The 17,668-nt window shown below is 36.2% G+C and overlaps 1 protein-coding gene across 1 annotated transcript in view; it reads left to right on the plus strand.

Annotated features, from left to right (window-relative positions):
* Positions 1-512: 512 nt before the first annotated feature.
* The window catches only part of LOC144975596 (uncharacterized), a 67,035-nt gene continuing 49,879 nt past the window's right edge, over positions 513-17,668 (plus strand). Inside the window, exons 1-4 of the mRNA XM_078919759.1 lie at positions 513-601; positions 3,974-4,150; positions 5,577-5,736; positions 7,185-7,288. Of these exons, the coding sequence (XP_078775885.1) occupies positions 5,732-5,736; positions 7,185-7,288 (109 nt within the window). The 5' untranslated portion in view covers positions 513-601; positions 3,974-4,150; positions 5,577-5,731. The remainder of the gene's footprint in view (positions 602-3,973; positions 4,151-5,576; positions 5,737-7,184; positions 7,289-17,668) is intronic.

The following is a 17,668-nucleotide window of genomic DNA, read 5'->3' on the forward strand; positions in this document are numbered from 1 at the left end:
TTTATAAATATGCTTATTATTATTATTATTATTATTATTATTATTATTATTATTATTATTATTATTATTATTATTATTATTATTATTATTATTATTATTATTATTATTATTTTATTATTATTATATATTATTATTATTATTATTATTATTATTATTATTATTATTATTATTATTATTATTATTATTATTATTGTTATTATTGTTATTATTATTATTATTATTATTATTATTATTATTATTATTATTATTATTATTTTATTATCATTATTATTATTATTATTATTATTATTATTATTATTATTATTATTATTATTATTATTATTATTATTTTATTATTGTATTATTATATATTATTATTATTATTATTATTATTATTATTATTATTATTATTATTATTATTATTATTATTATTAAGGTTACGGTTACAAATGCGAAAATCCCGATCTCCCATCTGATGGATACATCATTAATCAGAATAGTTACGCTCCAGGACAGCGAGTCAAGATATATTGCAAGAATGAAAAAAGGGGAGACTCGAACTATGTGACATCCATATGTGGATCAGATGGTAAATGGTCGCCCGTCGGTTCTGCCTGTAGTGGTAAGTAAAAAAAACAAATTAATTATTTGCGTCGTATTATTATTAGAGCATGTTTCTGTGGTTTAACCATGTCCAAAGCGTTTTACAAATCTTCATTTAGGTAGTAGTTAGTAGCGTATGGCTACACCTCCAAATGTATTTCGTCAACCCAGCTTCTAAAGTCTTCCTCCGCCCTAAGGACATTTTCGTAGCCACCTTCAAGTTTAGTTACTGGACAGTGGATACGATGTGATCGCTGGTCTCTGGGGCTGCCTGACATTTCTGGCAGCTATCACTGTTTCCAAGTTTCCATCTGCACATATTTGATGCAGTTCTGCCATGTCCAGTTAAGAGGCGATTTGAGGAAATCCAATATTTCTTGGCGTTATTGAATGCAGACACTCTTTTGGTTGGATCTTTAATGATGTTTCCTCCTCTTGGTGTTTCCCTGTTCCACATTTCTCTCCAGTTTTCCTCAACAATGAAGTCGTGCCATTTTTGTTAGGTGGAAAGGTCTTCTCGATTTGAGTCTTGGTGTTGAAGGTGCCCCCTTTAGGTTATTCCATGCCATGTGGAACCATATTTTTTAATCACAATTTACCAATTCATCGACCTTTTGTATTATCAATAATCATTATTCCATATCCTTCACTGTACAGAGCCAGCGCTAGAGTTTTGCAATTATTGGCATCTATTCATTGAGTGATCACACTTAACATCGCTTGACTTGACAGAACCACCGTCGCCTCAAAAGGGTATCAAGTCGGGTTGGGCAAGATGCTGAAAATTGAACTTATAGCCAGAAATATCAGACTTGTGTTGAGTTTGTATGTTTTATTGAGGAGAATGGATACCATATTTCAGGGTGTTAATGCCAACAATTTATATTTTGACCAGTTTAAACATTTAATTCGGCTTTAAGCATCTGGTTCGTTCCGACATAATACCGTTTTGAGACCATTGGTCACACATACACACACACACACACACACACAATATATATATATATATATATATATATATATATATATATATATATGTGTATGTGTGTGTGTTTGTGTGTGTGTGTGTGTGTGAGTGTGTGTGTGTGTTTGTGTGTGTGTGTGTCTGAGAGTGTGTGTGTGTGTATCTCAACATTCACTTCTGCCTCGAAGTCTTTATGCCCCGTCTTCTGTGTTAAATGCACGTTATTTCCATGACCTGAAGTTTCTTTTTTGTAAATTTTGTAAATGTGACCCATCGTCTCAAAACGGTATTATGTCGGAACGAACCAGATGCTTAAAAGCCGAATTAAATGTTAAAACTGGTCAAAATATAAATTGTTGGCATGAGCCCCTGAAATATAGTATCCATTCTCCTCAATAAAACATACAAACTCAACACAAGTCTGATATTTCTGGCTATAAACTCAATTTTCAACATCTTAACCAACCCGACTTAATACCATTTTGAGGCGAAGGGTCACAAATATCAAATGCTAAGAGCATGGATTTTTAGCGAGGTTAAGCGCGCAAGATAAACACAATTTAAAGAAAATATTATCGCTTCTTACATACTATCGGATAAAAAAGATCAAGAACACGATTTGGTGATAGATCGTTTGCTTGTTTCGGCCCCAAGATTTGGAATGAACTACCACGTGGTCTGAGGGAGTGCAAGTCTTTACCTACTTTTAAAAAGAATCTCAAGACACATTTTTACTGTATTTGTTTTTATTGACTCTATGAATCCTTGATTTGGCTATGAATTATTATTATTATTTTATTTTTTTTTCACTTAAAATTGATATTTATATTGTAAAGTGCCCAGAGCTTGTGTTTTACACGAGAATGAGCGCTATATAAATGTGTATTATTATTATTATTATTATTATTATTATTATTATTATTATATTATTATTATTAATATTATTATTATTATTATTATTATTATTATTATTATTATTATTATTATTATTATTATTATTATTATTATTATTATTAATAATAATAATAATAATAATAATAATAATAATAATAATAATAATAAATGGCATTTATATAGCGCTTTACCCCGTTGTCACAGGCTCTAAGCGCTTTACAGTGATATAAAACAAAACATATTACAATGAGACAAGTGTGAAGGAAACGTGATACGAATTCAATTTAACAACAACAAAATATGAAAATAATATTGCAACATTATGACGTAAAAAGATAAAACTTTAAGCGACATTTGAACGTTGTCAACGAATCCGAGCATCTCACGTGTGATGGGAGAGAGTTCCAAAAATGGGGGGCCGAAAATTGAAAAGACTGTTCACCTATTTTACGCAATGGCTTAGGTTTGACAAGGATTGATTGGCCATTGCTTGACTTCAAGTTTCTATTGGGGACATATATGTTTAGAAGGTCTTTAATATAGGAGGGACTGTTCGTGCTCAGGGATTTGTAGACAACAGTACAAATCTTATAGGCAACTCTTTTTTCCATAGGAAGCCAATGTAACTCACGGAGAAGAAGAGTTGCTGATGGGTATTTTTTGTTATTGCGTACAATGAGCCTGGCTGCGTTATTTTGAGCAACCTGAAGTTTGCTAATTTTGTCTTTAGCTAAATTCGCCCAAAGGGAGTTACAATAGTCCAATTTAGATAAAATCAGGGAATTAATTAAAAGTTCTGTTATATGCTTCGGTATTAAATTACGAATTTTGCTTATTTTTTTCATTTCTATGTACATAGACTGTATGGTTATTCACATGGCTTGCCATGGAAAGATCTTTATCAATGATGACGCCAAGGTTTTTTGCTTTATTTGAAAATTCTATTGTGCTATTTCCGAGAGTAATAGGCGATTTATTTGCCTGTTTAAGGATACTCGGCCTTCCACACACTAAAATCTCAGTTTTACTATCATTTAATTTTAACTTATTGTGGTACATCCAAGATTTAATCTCATTAAAACAGCTCGTAATTCGTTGTATTAAGAACTGTAAATTACTAAGAGGTGCTGAATCATATATTTGCGTATCATCTGCATAAAAATGATAACTCAGATTGAATCTGGATAACACACTAGAAAGGGGCTGCATATATACAGTAAAAAGGACAGGGCCAAGAACAGAGCCTTGTGGCACGCCAAAATTTAGTAAAACTTGTTTTGACTGATCACCATTCACCACGACAGTCTGCCATCGATCCTGTAAATATGATGTAAACCATTTAAGGGCAATTCCTTTTATGCCGAACGTATTTTACTTATTATTATTATTATTATTATTATTATTATTATTATTATTATTATTATTATTATTATTATTATTATTATTATTATTATTATTACTATTTTTATTATTATTATTATTATTATTATTATTATTATTATTATTATTATTATTACTATTTTTATTATCAAGCTGCGAAATGCTACAAACCCGAAGAGAAATATGAGAACGGATTGGGGAATGAGAAGAGCTATCAGGTTGGAGAGATTTCACATATATACTGCAACGACCCTAGATGGGAAAATAGGATAAAAACAGTTTGTCTACCCGGTGGACGATGGGCGCTTGACGGACAACAGCTCTGTAAAGGTAAATAACGTTATAAATATGGGACTCTTCGCCTCAAAACGGTATTAAGTCGGGTTGGGTTGGTTAAGATGTTGAAAATTGAATTTATAACCAGAAATATCCGATTTGTGTTGAGTTTGTATGTTTTATTGAGGAGAATGGATACCATATATCATGGTGCTAATGCCAACAATCTATATTCAAACTGTTAACATTGAATTCGGCGTTTAAGCATCTTATTCGTTCCGACATAATACCGTTTTGAGACGATGGGTCACATATACCACTGGAGACGAAGTGACTTATCCGTTAACCCCCTCCTTACCATCTATAGGAAAATCGCCACTTTGTTACGATACAAACAACATTTGTGACCCATCGTCTCAAAACGGTATTATGTCGGAACGAACCAAATGCTTAAAAGCCTAATTAAATGTTAAAACTACTCAAAATATAAATTGTTGGCATGAGCACCCTGAAATATAGTATCCATTCTCCTCAATAAAACATACAAACTCAACACAAGTCTGAAATTTCTGGCTATAAATTCAATTTTCAACATCTTAACCAACCCGACTTAATACCGTTTTGAGGCGAAAGGTCACATTTTTCTTATTCAAATTTCTGTTGTACATCATAAAATTGAAAGAAAATAAACAGTGTGTTGGTAGAGCATGTTTTGCTAAAGAAATTATTTACCGTAAGAATTATACTTCTATTATGTCTGAGTGATAAAAAATATATTTTTTGTGTTAGTTGGGTGTGGAGTTTTGAGGAAAATCCTGAAATTGGCTGGTAATGAGAGAGTTACAAAGATGAAGATTTTATTTATTGATTCTTACAAGTAAAGCCACAAAATGGTGAATGCGTTTAGTCAATAAAAATACTGTATACGCAACAATGCGTTATTTTATCGATGAAAATTGAGTTTATAAACTTGCATAATTTATACCCCTTTGGGTTTGATGGAAACTCATTTTTACTACATCGGTGTAGTAAAACAAAACAAAACAAAACAAAACAAAAAAAACCAACAAAAAAGCCCCCAAAAAACCCCAAACCCAACAACATAACAACAACAACAACAACAAAAACCCCAAAAAAAAAAAAAAAAAAAATAAACAAACAAAAAAAAACAAACAAAAAACCGAGGTTTCCCAATTTTCCTTTGTTTAAAAAAAAACAAGCAAGCTTGTTGTGTTATTAGGAACGATAAAAGTAACTAGTTTAATAAATTATATGTGAAAGAATCGTATATCATCATCATCATCATCATTATTATTATTATTATTATTATTATTATTATTATTATTATTATTATTATTATTATTATCATCATCATCATCATCATCATCATCATCATCATCATCATCATCATCATTATTATTATTATTATTATTATTATTATTATTATTATTTATTTTTTTTTTCTTATTGATCTTCACAGATTGTCCCGATTCCTATCTTTTGTACAATGGATTATGTTATGGTTATGTAAACAAATGGCACACACTGGAGGACGCTCAAAGTTATTGCAAAAAGGAAGTTCAAGGACAAGTTGCCTTCCCAGCAAACAGTGGTGAAATTCATTTTCTTCATTTCATGAGGTAATGGATGAAATATATTTGAAATAATAATTCGAGGATGTGTCAAAAAGTAATGGGACTCTGAATAAATACCATATATTATATTATAATTATCTTCTTCTTCTTCTTCATCTTATTCTTCTTCTTCTTCTTCTTTTCTTCTTCTCTTCTTCTTCTTCTTCTTCTTCTTCTTCTTCTTCTTCTTCTTCTTCTTCTTCTTCTTCTTTCTTCTTCTTATTATTATTATTATTATTATTATTATTATTATTATTATTATTATTATTATTATTATTATTATTATTATTATTATTATTATTATTATTATATTATTATTATTATTATATATGTTATTATTATTATTATTATTATTATTATTATATTTTATTATTATTATTATTATTATTATTATCAATATTATTATCATTGTGTTGCTATGTTGTCTTGTGGTATGACACTCGCTTTTGGATTGGCAGGACCTGGGTTCGAGCCTCGCTCGGAGCATAGTTGAGACCCTGGAAAAGGCTCTTTACATACATTCTTTCACCGTACTCAGGTGTAAAATGAGTACCTGGCCGTTAACAGCGCTGTCTCTGTCCGATTTGTAATATGGCCTAACAGGCGTCATGTCCCGTCCTACATGTTAAGTGTTGCTGTTGACCATCGACCCTTTTTAAAGCGCTTTGAGCACGTTTAGTGGATGTTGTGCTATATAAAAGCTCAATTTTTGAAATTATTTATCATACCTCCAATTAAAGCTTGACATTAGTCGAGTAGAATGTTACTCAACATAGGCTCCGCCTCTCTCTTATTATTGTAATAATAATTATGTAATTGAGCTTTTAAAAAGAGCAATATTAAAACGTTTTGAAACAGACCTCATCAGTTATTTGTAACCAAATTTATATATTGAATTGCGTTAAACATTCTGATATAATCTCACACCACGGTAAAAATCAAACGACTGTATGAATCTGATTTTTATTTCTTCCAGAAACGGGGGGGGGGGGGGGGGGGGGGGGGGGGGGGGGGGGAGTGGCCGAGTGGTTTAGGCACTGCACTGTGATCCGGATGACCCGTGTTCGAGCCCCGCTTCAGGCACTTTCGTTTTTTTCCTTGAGCAAGATTATTAACCCCCAATTTGCTCACTTGGACAACATGGTTGATTCCTGTTGACATCAGAAATCTTGTTAAATGAGTTATCTATATTCCTTCGTGGATAGCCTAGGCGACGAATGTCCTATTATATCGTGGCGCAAAAGGCATAATTTTTTTTTTATATAGCGCAATATTAAAACTCAATCCTAGATTTGTGTTGTTTACGTTTTGAAACAGACCTTATCAGTTATTTGTAGCCAAGTAGGGGGCTGTTGTAACCAAATTTATAAATTGAAATGCGTTAAACACTCTGATATCTCACAGCACGGTAAACACCAAACGACTGTATGAATCTGTTTTTTTTTTCCTTCCAGAAACGGAAGTCTGATATGGGCTGGAAACGGCAGAATCAATAAAGACGGGAAATTGGTGTCGCGAAATGACGTTAACAATTCTGGGGACATCATGGAACAAGAGAGTAGGTTGTTTTTTCTCATCTTTCTCGAGATTTTTCACTAAATGGGACCCGGGATCATTTGTGACCCTTCGCCTCAAAACGGTATTAAGTCGGGTTGGTTAAAATGTTGAAAATTGAATTATAGTCAGAAAGATCAGACTTGTGTTGAGTTCGTATGTTTTATTGAGGAGAATGGATACCATATTTCAGGGTGCGAATGCCAACAATTTATATTTTGACCAGTTTTAACAATGTCTCAATCTCTGGTTACTGTTTTTCATCCTTGTGAGAAAAGTCAGAGAGCTGTGATCACAGAGGGTGGTAACCCGAGGACACGACGATGCATAAGTGTCAGCATGCTCCAGAGCGAGAACAAGAGAAAGACATTCTTTGTCAATGGTCAGAGGTCGAGTGAACTTTCTGGAAAAAGAACGCAACGGGATGGAGCGTGTCTTCAAATTCTTGAAACAACACTGCCCCGGGTCTCAGATAAGATGCTTCACATGCCAATATGAAATCTTTATGATAGTCAAGAGTTCTGAGTCTGGTGCGCTCCCAGGAATAGTTTAAGGGGCACTAAGCGTCTTGTTGCACTCCCCCCCCTCCCATCCCCCACATCACCCACTGAAAAACAACATTTATTTTCAGTAGAAGTGTCATTGGTGCAGCGACGGAGGAGAAGTGGGGATAGAATTGGCGACAGTAACCCACCATTCTACAACACAATTGGTCGAATTGTGAATTCATATGAGTGATGAACCATCCATTTACCGATCACTTGGAATCTTTCCGTCTAACTGATCACACGCATTTTTGGTCTCTCTCTCGTATTGGTGACGAGAATTATAATACTACCCAGCTATTGTAGGAATCTTTACTTCTTTTTGTAATTTTTTATTAAGTTAATGATGTGTTTATTTCTTGAGTGTATTTCAGTGGATTATTGTGTATCGTGTTTTAAATAATTCGTTACATTGATTTAATTTTGTATAATCACTGTGTCTGCAGATTGAGAGTAAGTTGCCTCATTTAACTTTAACACCCTGCCTTTTCCATGATTATACAAGCATCGCCGTTTCTTATCTTTATTACGTTTTTATATATATATTGATAGCTATTCAGTAGCTGCTATATGATATTGTATGATTTTGATGAGTTCTATTTAGTTATTTATATGTTTTAGGTGTTTTTTGCTCATGGATTGTTTAGTTGTAGGAACTTGGCTGCTAGATAATAGATTTTAGCATACTTGGGGACGAATACGATGAGGGCGCGGTTGGACATTATTGCACAACCCGGCATCATCAGTGTTCCTCAGTCCCTGTTTTAGGGGGTTCAAAGGAACTGATTACGTCTTAGACGTGATTTCCACACGTCTTTTTCTGGTAGGGATGTTCCTGAATCCACGGGAAATGACATAAGTTACGTCAGGACAGAACATCAGAGGTTCACATTAGTCTTGTCTCAATAATTTGCCACATCAAACTATGGGCATAATCATAATATGAGGGGTGTGGCCATATCGGGGACTAAGGGTGTGGTTTAGTTTTGGAGCGGTCTGATTCGAGGGATATAGACGGAATGACTACACCCAAACACAGCGAATGTTATGAGGCTTGATCTAATCAGTCAGATGCATAGCCCTACTATGACTCTTTTAGTACGCCATGGTCAGATGTCACGGGTTTGAAGAAGAATTATCCATATAATTAATATTCATTAGCAACGTGCATCCTTAGTGGTATCTGGTACTTAGCACCCCCCCCCCCCCCCCACATAGACACATAGATAACACAGGACGGTAGTCTGTGGATAGACACTCAGTCAGTAAGTGTAGAGGAATATAGCCACGCCCCTGGGACAGTCGCAAGGCTCAACTATGTAAACTATCGGTAACCTACGATGGAGACGTGAAAATTAGGGGCTCCTTCTATTCTATATGGACGTGTTCAATGTCAAGTCAGTAAAAGTGGCATTTGTGTATTGATGGTGTGTGATTAACTAAAATACACGTCTTTTCTGCCCACTGTATCTTACCTTATAGTTAAAATTACTCAAAAATTAATCATAAATTACTCACTGAATAGAAACCTTCGAAACCCGTGCCTAATTTACTATACGTTTGATGCTTATATCATAATTTTAATATGATAGATGGGATAGATGCCAGGACATCATTGAGTACTATAAGTAGAATTTGGATAGATGCATTTGCTTTCATGGCCAGTGTTGGCGTAAGTCGCGTCTGGAGGGTAACAGTCGTGAATAGTATAGTAACCTACTGATCATGTTTTTTACTTTTATACAGTCGGATCACATGACAGGTGAGAGTTCTAGCCAGAATGAAGAATAAATAGTGCCAATTTTCTTTGCTGGGCGGACGTGACTTCAGACTATTGAATCCGATTGACACCCCTCCCTTTACTTTGAGTAGATGAGACGATGAGACGCTTCGATATTACTAAGAGTCGGAATAACATGCCATTTCGCGGTTATAGCTTTTAGATCTCGCAAAGCCATCCAAACGCTGTGGTGGAGTAGCTCTTTGATGTCATCGCTTCCATCGCTCGTTGGGTATTGCAACTACCCTCTGGTGGTGCGGAAGGGTTACATATTTTGCATAACAATAACGTAATCCCGGGACGGGAGGTAGCGTCTTTGTTTCGGCCGGCCAGTTAAAGAGCATGTGATTAGTCGAACACGTTGATATGCTTGACTCACAATTCTACAGGAATGGACAGTGTCGATTGATCAAAGAATATAACATTGTTGTTTACCAACCATTTTTCCACTCTGAAGTTCCTATCTCTCTATTATAATAAAATTGATACTACGAATGACAAAATCGACCAACAAATTAGGGAGTTACAAGTTATTCATAATAAGAATAGGTACTTTTAAAAGTTTACAATAATCCTTATCTAAGTCACTTTTCATCATCAAAGTCGAACCTTTTTCCCGATTTTTATCAAACAAAGTACAAAGTTAATAATTTTCACCCGCGGATAATATGGGATCCATATCTACATGTTTTAATTTTTTGAATCAAAGCTGGAAACATCCTGCGAGACTGGAAATCCTGTCATTTTCTTCACAACGATTAGGTTTTACTGATTGAGAACAGTCTTGACTACTCCGCCCATGGATATTTGGTGGCTGTCGCTATTGGCGGGTTGAATTTTAGAGTTAAAGCGGCCTTGGCTATTGTTGTGACAGCGCGGGATCATTATGGCGCGGAGTTGCTTGGTTGATGTTGAATAATGTAATGTTTATACAAGAGGCGATATGGCTAACCTGAGAGTACTTCGGTGTATTTATTTCAATTGCACTGCAGTATAATAGATTACACCCTTTAATGCTATTTATATTTGGAACCATAATTCTTAGGCAATAATAATTATGATTTTTGGTTGTTATTATGTGCCGTTGGCTTCGGGGGAAGAATGGCGATTTTTTAATCGTTATCTATTTTTAATGGGGCATATCTTCTGACATCTATGGCTAGCAGCCAGCGACATCTATACGAAGGCCTTGCTAGCAGCTCTATCGTCGAATGAGGTTCTCACATGTTTTGGCTTAAGTTCGTTTTGGAACGGGGTAATTCGGTTACTATCGGCTCTTTATGATTATGCTGAGGAACATAGAAGGGATGAGTTATGGGCCTTGTTATCCAGTTATTATTCTCTTTACCGACATGTGAGAAACTATGACGGAGGCTATGTGAGCTAGACCTGTAACGATTATCTACTCATAACCAATTATCCGCGGATTAAAAAATATTGACAAAATGTTTATAATGTGCGGCTATGCTATGTGGCCTTGTGATATGACACTCGCGGTCGGATCGGAAGGTGTCGGGGTATAGTTGAGTGCTCGGGAAAGGCTCTTTTTTCACATTCTCCAATGATTTACTATATTATATACTTGTTGCTTTCTCTCACCTACTCAGGTGTAAAATGTGTATTTGACCATTAACGTGCTGTCTGGGAATTTGGTAATATCGACCAATACTCATTGACATCTAGTAGCGTTCTACATTTTAAATGTTGCTGTTGGACAGTGACCCTTTGTAAAGCGCTCTGAACACATTTAGTGGATTTGCGCTATATATATATATATATATATTATATATATATATATATATATATATATATATATATATATATATATATATATATATATATATAAGATCTTATTTGTATGTAAATATGACCGTCTATAATATGATCGCATTTCCTTGGGGTCGGATTACTTTGGAGAATTTCTAGTCTATTTGGCAATGCGTCTGTTGATTTCTAACAACGAAGCCATCTCACACCCTCACAAGACTATATATGTTTCTTCTTTATGCCATGATGGTGGACCTCCATTCACTCAGGGGGCATATCTTAGCACAGTTTTTTGTTACAAAGGATTGGAATGAAGACTTCAAGATTTTGTCTTCTCTATGCCTAATATAGGACTAATATGACAACAATGATTTATTGGAACTGGTTTATATATACAGACACTGACATTTTTTCAATACTCATTATATGCTGTTATGATGGCATATTATAATGACGATATATCATTTTTTTTTTTTTTTTCTATCAGGAGCATTAATTTATTTTAGTACTATTTTGGTGCTAGGACTAGGAGAGGAGTAAGCCTTTGTCTTCTCTTTGCCTAAAATATGACATATCGATTTTGGCAACATTGATATATTGGAGCCGTATACATAGTCTATAACTTTGGGGAGAGATGTGGTCTTAGTCTTAGTGACTAACTAGACGTCACTAATGGTCCCAGCTTTATACCATTATGTTATTGAGGCACACTACTTAATAGCTGGCACTTCCAGCTAATTTGTATTTTATATGTATAGACACGTGTCAATTGTTCAATATTTCATTAGATGCTTTTACGATGGCATATAGTATAATTATACTGATGATTTTGCACCTTTTTTCAATCAGGAGCCTTAATTTATTACTGCGGTATTTCGTTACTGGGAGAGGAGCATAGGCTTTTTGCTCTCGATACCTACTATGCTAGTGTGGGAGAATGATTTTTTGTAGCTGCTAGCATGGTTTATTACGTGAGGAGATAGAAGGTCTTAGTATATCATCAATTTTCTCAGCTTTACACGGTTATGGTAGTATGACAGAGGATCTAACAGTTAGTGGTACTAACAATTGACTAGTGCATTATATGTATACAAACATTCTGTATCTGCTTTATCCATTACACACACATATCTATCTGTTTTTATATGGGCATATTCTAATGATAATAGATTCAGTTTAGTACGAGTGGACAGGAATGAAATAGGATTACTATATTAGCACCGAGGATTGATTAATTTAGCCTTGGGTTCAGTGTAAAGTTGTTTTCTCTCGAGGAATATTTTTTGATGGTTAGACCTCGGCTGTCTTCACCCGTGTATTCACGTTTGGAGCAGTCATAGGTGCAACACGCCAGACTATGGAACCCTCTTGTGAGGTTTCGGACATAGCTTATATGTCCAGGATTGATCATCCTTTTTCACTGTCATTACGACTCTAATGACCTACGGGACTCTAGGTGCTTAATCTTTTGTCCTGGCCCGGGGTTAGTGTGCACTAAGTCACCTGTCACCGGCACGGTTTTCTGCCGTAATACGTTAGACAACCCAGACATTAGATGTCTGAGGCTCTGTCTAGGCCTCATCAGCCAGATTGTTTGTATCAAGCAATCTTTATGTATGACCCACATCATTTCCAGACTCTGGCTGCCTAAGCCTTTGGCCCTGGACCGGAGATAGTATTGACTAAGCAAGTCATCTATCAATGGTAAGGTTTTCTGCCGTTTTTTAGCTCTTTTGACATTCATATGTTAGACAGTTGAGACGATTTTTGTCTCATATGCGTGGGTCATACATTAGTTAGTTTTTCTCTCTGATGTAGATCTATGCTGCTTCGCTCATACTATTTGAGTTTGGAGCAGGCATAGGTAAAGTTTGTCAATGCCAGGGAACCCTCTTGTGAGGTTCCGGACATAGCTTATATGTCCAGGATTGATTATCCTTTTTCACTGTCATTACGTCTCTAATGACCTACGGGACTCTAGGTGCTTAATCTTTTGTCCTGGCCCGGGGGTAGTGTGCACTAAGTCACCTGTCACCGGCACGGTTTTCTGCCGTTATACGTTAGACAACCCAGGCATTAGATGTCTGAGGCTCTGTCTAGGCCTCATCAGCCAGATTGTTTGTATCAAGCAATCTTTATGTATGACCCACATCATTTCCAGACTCTGGCTGCCTAAGCCTTTGGCCCTGGACCGGAGATAGTATTGACTAAGCAAGTCATCTATCAATGGTAAGGTTTTCTGCCGTTTTTTAGCTCTTTTGGCATTCATATTTTAGACATTTGAGACGGTTTTGTGTCTCAAATGTTTGGGTCATACAATAGTTATTTTTATTTATTTATTTTGCTGTAGATTTATGGTGCTTCGCTCGTCCTATTTGTGTTTAGGGGCAGGCATAGGAATAATTTGTCAATGACATGAAACCTCTTTGTGGGGTTCCGGACATAGCTTATATTATGTCCAGGATCGATCATCCTTTCTTACTGTCGTTACTATTCTAACGAACTACATAAGCTTAATCTTTGGGCCTGGAGCATACAGGTGAGAGAACATTTATTTCAATTTTTCTTCATGTGAGATAGCACATATTATAATTGTTGGATATTTACTCACTGCATAGGGATTGTTGGGTTTGGGTAGGGATTCCTATGAGATTTCCACTCGTGTTTTTGGCGTTTGGAATAGTCATTGGTACAAATAGCAATGCTAAGGAACCCTCTTGTGAGGTTCCGAACATACCTTATGTTATGTCCAGGATTGATCATCCTTTTTCACTGTCATTACGACTCTAATGACCTACGGGACTCTAGGTGCTTAATCTTTTGTCCTGGCCGGGGGTAGTGTGCACTAAGTCACCTGTCACCGGCACGGTTTTCTGCCGTTATACGTTAGACAACCCAGACATTAGATGTCTGAGGCTCTGTCTAGGCCTCATCAGCCAGATTGTTTGTATCAAACGATCTATTTACGTCTGATTTTTATTCGGTCGGGGCTTTGACTGTTAGTCGGCCTCTGTTCCGGACCAGGGATAGTATGGGACGGGGCTTTGACTGTTAGTCAGCCTCGGTTCCGGACCAGGGATAGTATGGGACGGGGCTTTGACTGTTTGTCAGCCTCGGTTCCGGACCAGGGATAGTATGGGACGGGGCTTTGACTGTTAGTCAGCCTCGGTTCCGGACCAGGGATAGTATGGGACGGGGCTTTGACTGTTTGTCAGCCTCGGTTCCGGACCAGGGATAGTATGGGACGGGGATTTGACTGTTAGTCAGCCTCAGTTCCGGAACAGGGATAGTATGGGACGGGGCTTTGACTGTTAGTCAGCCTCTGTTCCGGACCAGGGATAGTATGCACTCAGTCAACTATCACTGTTTTTTTTTTTTTTTTTTCTTTGTTTTCTTTGTTTTTGTTTTGTTTTTGTTTTTTTTTTGTTTTTTGTTTTTTTTGCCTGATTTTTAGACTTTGTAAGGTGAGCAGTTATTTGCTAGGGTCAAAGTGCCTTGATGACCCTGATAACTTTTGGGTTTTTTGTGTATGGCTTCCTCAGCTTTGCCCGGGGCCAGGGATAGTATGCGCTTAGTCATATATCTCTGCTGGATTACCTAACTTTGCATACTGGGAGTCAGGGATATCTGTTGTGTAGGGGTGGTTTACCTCTTGATTTTGGATTATACATATCCTTAATAGACCTGGTTGGATATTTTGTTCACATCTTTTTAAACTAGATATTTTATAGACATCTCCTTACATATGGCGTTAGACAGGCGCTCTTTAATTAGAGCCGTGGTGTATTCACTCAGAGCGGCATTACTTAACATTCTGTATTGGTTGATTTGACAACATTTTATGTTACTTGGACCATTAACCTAGGTGGTTTAACATTTTCATACTTAGTAGGGAGTCCTTCGATCAGACATTTGCGCTGGATAAAGGGGGAGCTGGTTTTCAACAGTTTTGCCATCTCTGGAAAGAATTTCTGATGATATTAGTATTAGATTCTAGATCTTTATTGATTGGAGACTATGGGTAACGACTTATGGTTGTGAGGCTGATGCACTAACTTTTATACTTAGGTTTTTATCAGTGTTGTTAATATACAATGACCTACAGTATATTTTCCCTTGTTTCGATTGAAATTGTTTGGGATTTTTAGCAACTATTTTGTGTATAATTTTTTAATGCATACATACAACATGGGTCTTGATTCCCGTTTAAATGCAATAGGCTCATCGACCCACGATTTGCGGTAGTCTTAGTTTCCAGCATAGTGTAATATACACATGATGTGACACGGATATCGGTATATTTAGTTCATTTTATTATTTAAGTGGGCCGGAGCAGAATTTGTCAGATTGTTCCATGGAGGTCTTTGTATATTTGGTTACAAAGCTGCACCAGGGGGAAACTGGTGACGATGAGGATTAGGGACGTGTGAGGAATGATGATGAGATGATGATGAGGATGATGATAATAGCGATGGTGATGGTGAAGAGGATGAGGAGGATGAGGCTGTCTGAGTCACATCTTATTGACAAGGAGTGAAGACAGATGGATGTTTATGAAGGTGAAAGGAGAAACTAATGTAGTATCTTAAACATTTTAATTGGTGAACAGGTCCGATTAGGCAATTGTCTTTCGGCTTGGGCAGGCATGCTTGTTATGACTGATGGGGACTGGTCGGTTTGTCAGAACTTCAGGTTTCGGGCGTGTCCGATGTTGGTGTCTGGTGTGAACGCTGGTAGGAGTTAATCTCTTATTCTGTAATGTGAGTCACTTACTTTAGCCTAGTATGGGGATGATTCTTCCTGGTTTGAGTTCCAGTTGGTGACATTCACGAAGATTTTCTTTGTACTTGTTCGATTGTATTTAGGTGGGCTTTGTTGATTCGGGCTTGATTGATGCATATTCTAGTATTTATGCCTAATCAAGGCAGGATTAGCGGGTGTTTTAACTCACTCAATCCTAGAATTTTTTGCTACTTTTCAAAATTGGATATATTAAAAATGAGCATATACATAGACATTTTCGTTCAACCACCATTAACATGTAAAACTAAAAACATTAGCTTTGATACTACGCCTATAATTTGTCGCATATAATACGTAATAAATAGGCATGGGGCAAAAGTAACCCTGTTAAACTACGGATATAGTCAGTTTTAGGGTTGAGCGAGTTAATGGCCTTAGGGATGGATCCAGAGGCCTTATGAGTTATAAACTGTCGCCTCTATGTTATGGAGGTTCTGATCCCAGCCCGAGGACTTGCTTGTTGTCTACGTGCCATCATCGCTGCTACGTGCTAATGTTTGACTTATATTATTAGCTTGTGGTGTTACTGGAATGATTATTATAGTCCGACTCCCATGTAATTTTGACGTCATTTAAGACAATTGCGTCGACTGGTGTTTTGTTGTTAGGAGTGGCCAGGGAACATAAATACTACCCTGTTGGTTGCACTGTTGTATAAAATCAACGATTTGTTCACTTTTGGTGGTATGACCATGGCCTTCACTTTTGACTGAAATATTTGGTAGAGTCAGGCTATTTTACGGAAGCTACAGTTTAGGTGTTTCTGTAGGGTGCATGCATGTGTAACTCTGGTTATCAATTACTCTCTTCGTACAACAGACCTTACCCTATTGTCACGCAGGGTGGTATGCATTAAGTATAATGGATTCGTTGATTTGGACTAATAATGTAGCGGATATTTCATTATATTTTACGATTCATTTAGTTAGTCTTGAAGCGATAATATTTTGTGGCTTTTTATCGTTTTACATCCCGTGCTACTATATGACTTTGAAGTCTCATATGAATTCACAATTCGACCAATTGTGTTGTAGAATGGATAGATAAACGATACTTACCAAAGTTGAAGTTTGTCTGTTATTCTACAACACTGGTCGATTGTGAATTCATTTGCCCTCCCTTACCATAATTATCATAATATACCCTCCCTCTAGTTCTGTTGATAGATTTATATTATCTTCATACAATCCATGAGCAGTTTATGTTAGAGTTGGGTAGTATCTGGGCTCATATAGTAGCCCGCTCAAAATTTAAAGTGTGATCGGTAAATGGATGGTTCATCACTCAAATGAATTCACAATCGACCAGTGTTGTAGAATAACAGACAAACTTCAACTTTGGTAAGTATCGTTTATCTATCCATTCCGAGGAAACCAGGGCCTTCTAAAAATAGTATCTCTTTTGGTCGCCTCCGAGGAAACGCATCAATTCTCTTCTATTTTTAGACACAGGGAAATCCATCACAGATGAAATCTTGGCTGGGTTAGGT

Source organism: Berghia stephanieae, chromosome 6 (assembly GCF_034508935.2).
Source record: "Berghia stephanieae isolate SIO BIC M18660-M18661 chromosome 6, UCSD_Bste_1.3, whole genome shotgun sequence".
NCBI lineage: Eukaryota > Metazoa > Mollusca > Gastropoda > Nudibranchia > Aeolidiidae > Berghia > Berghia stephanieae.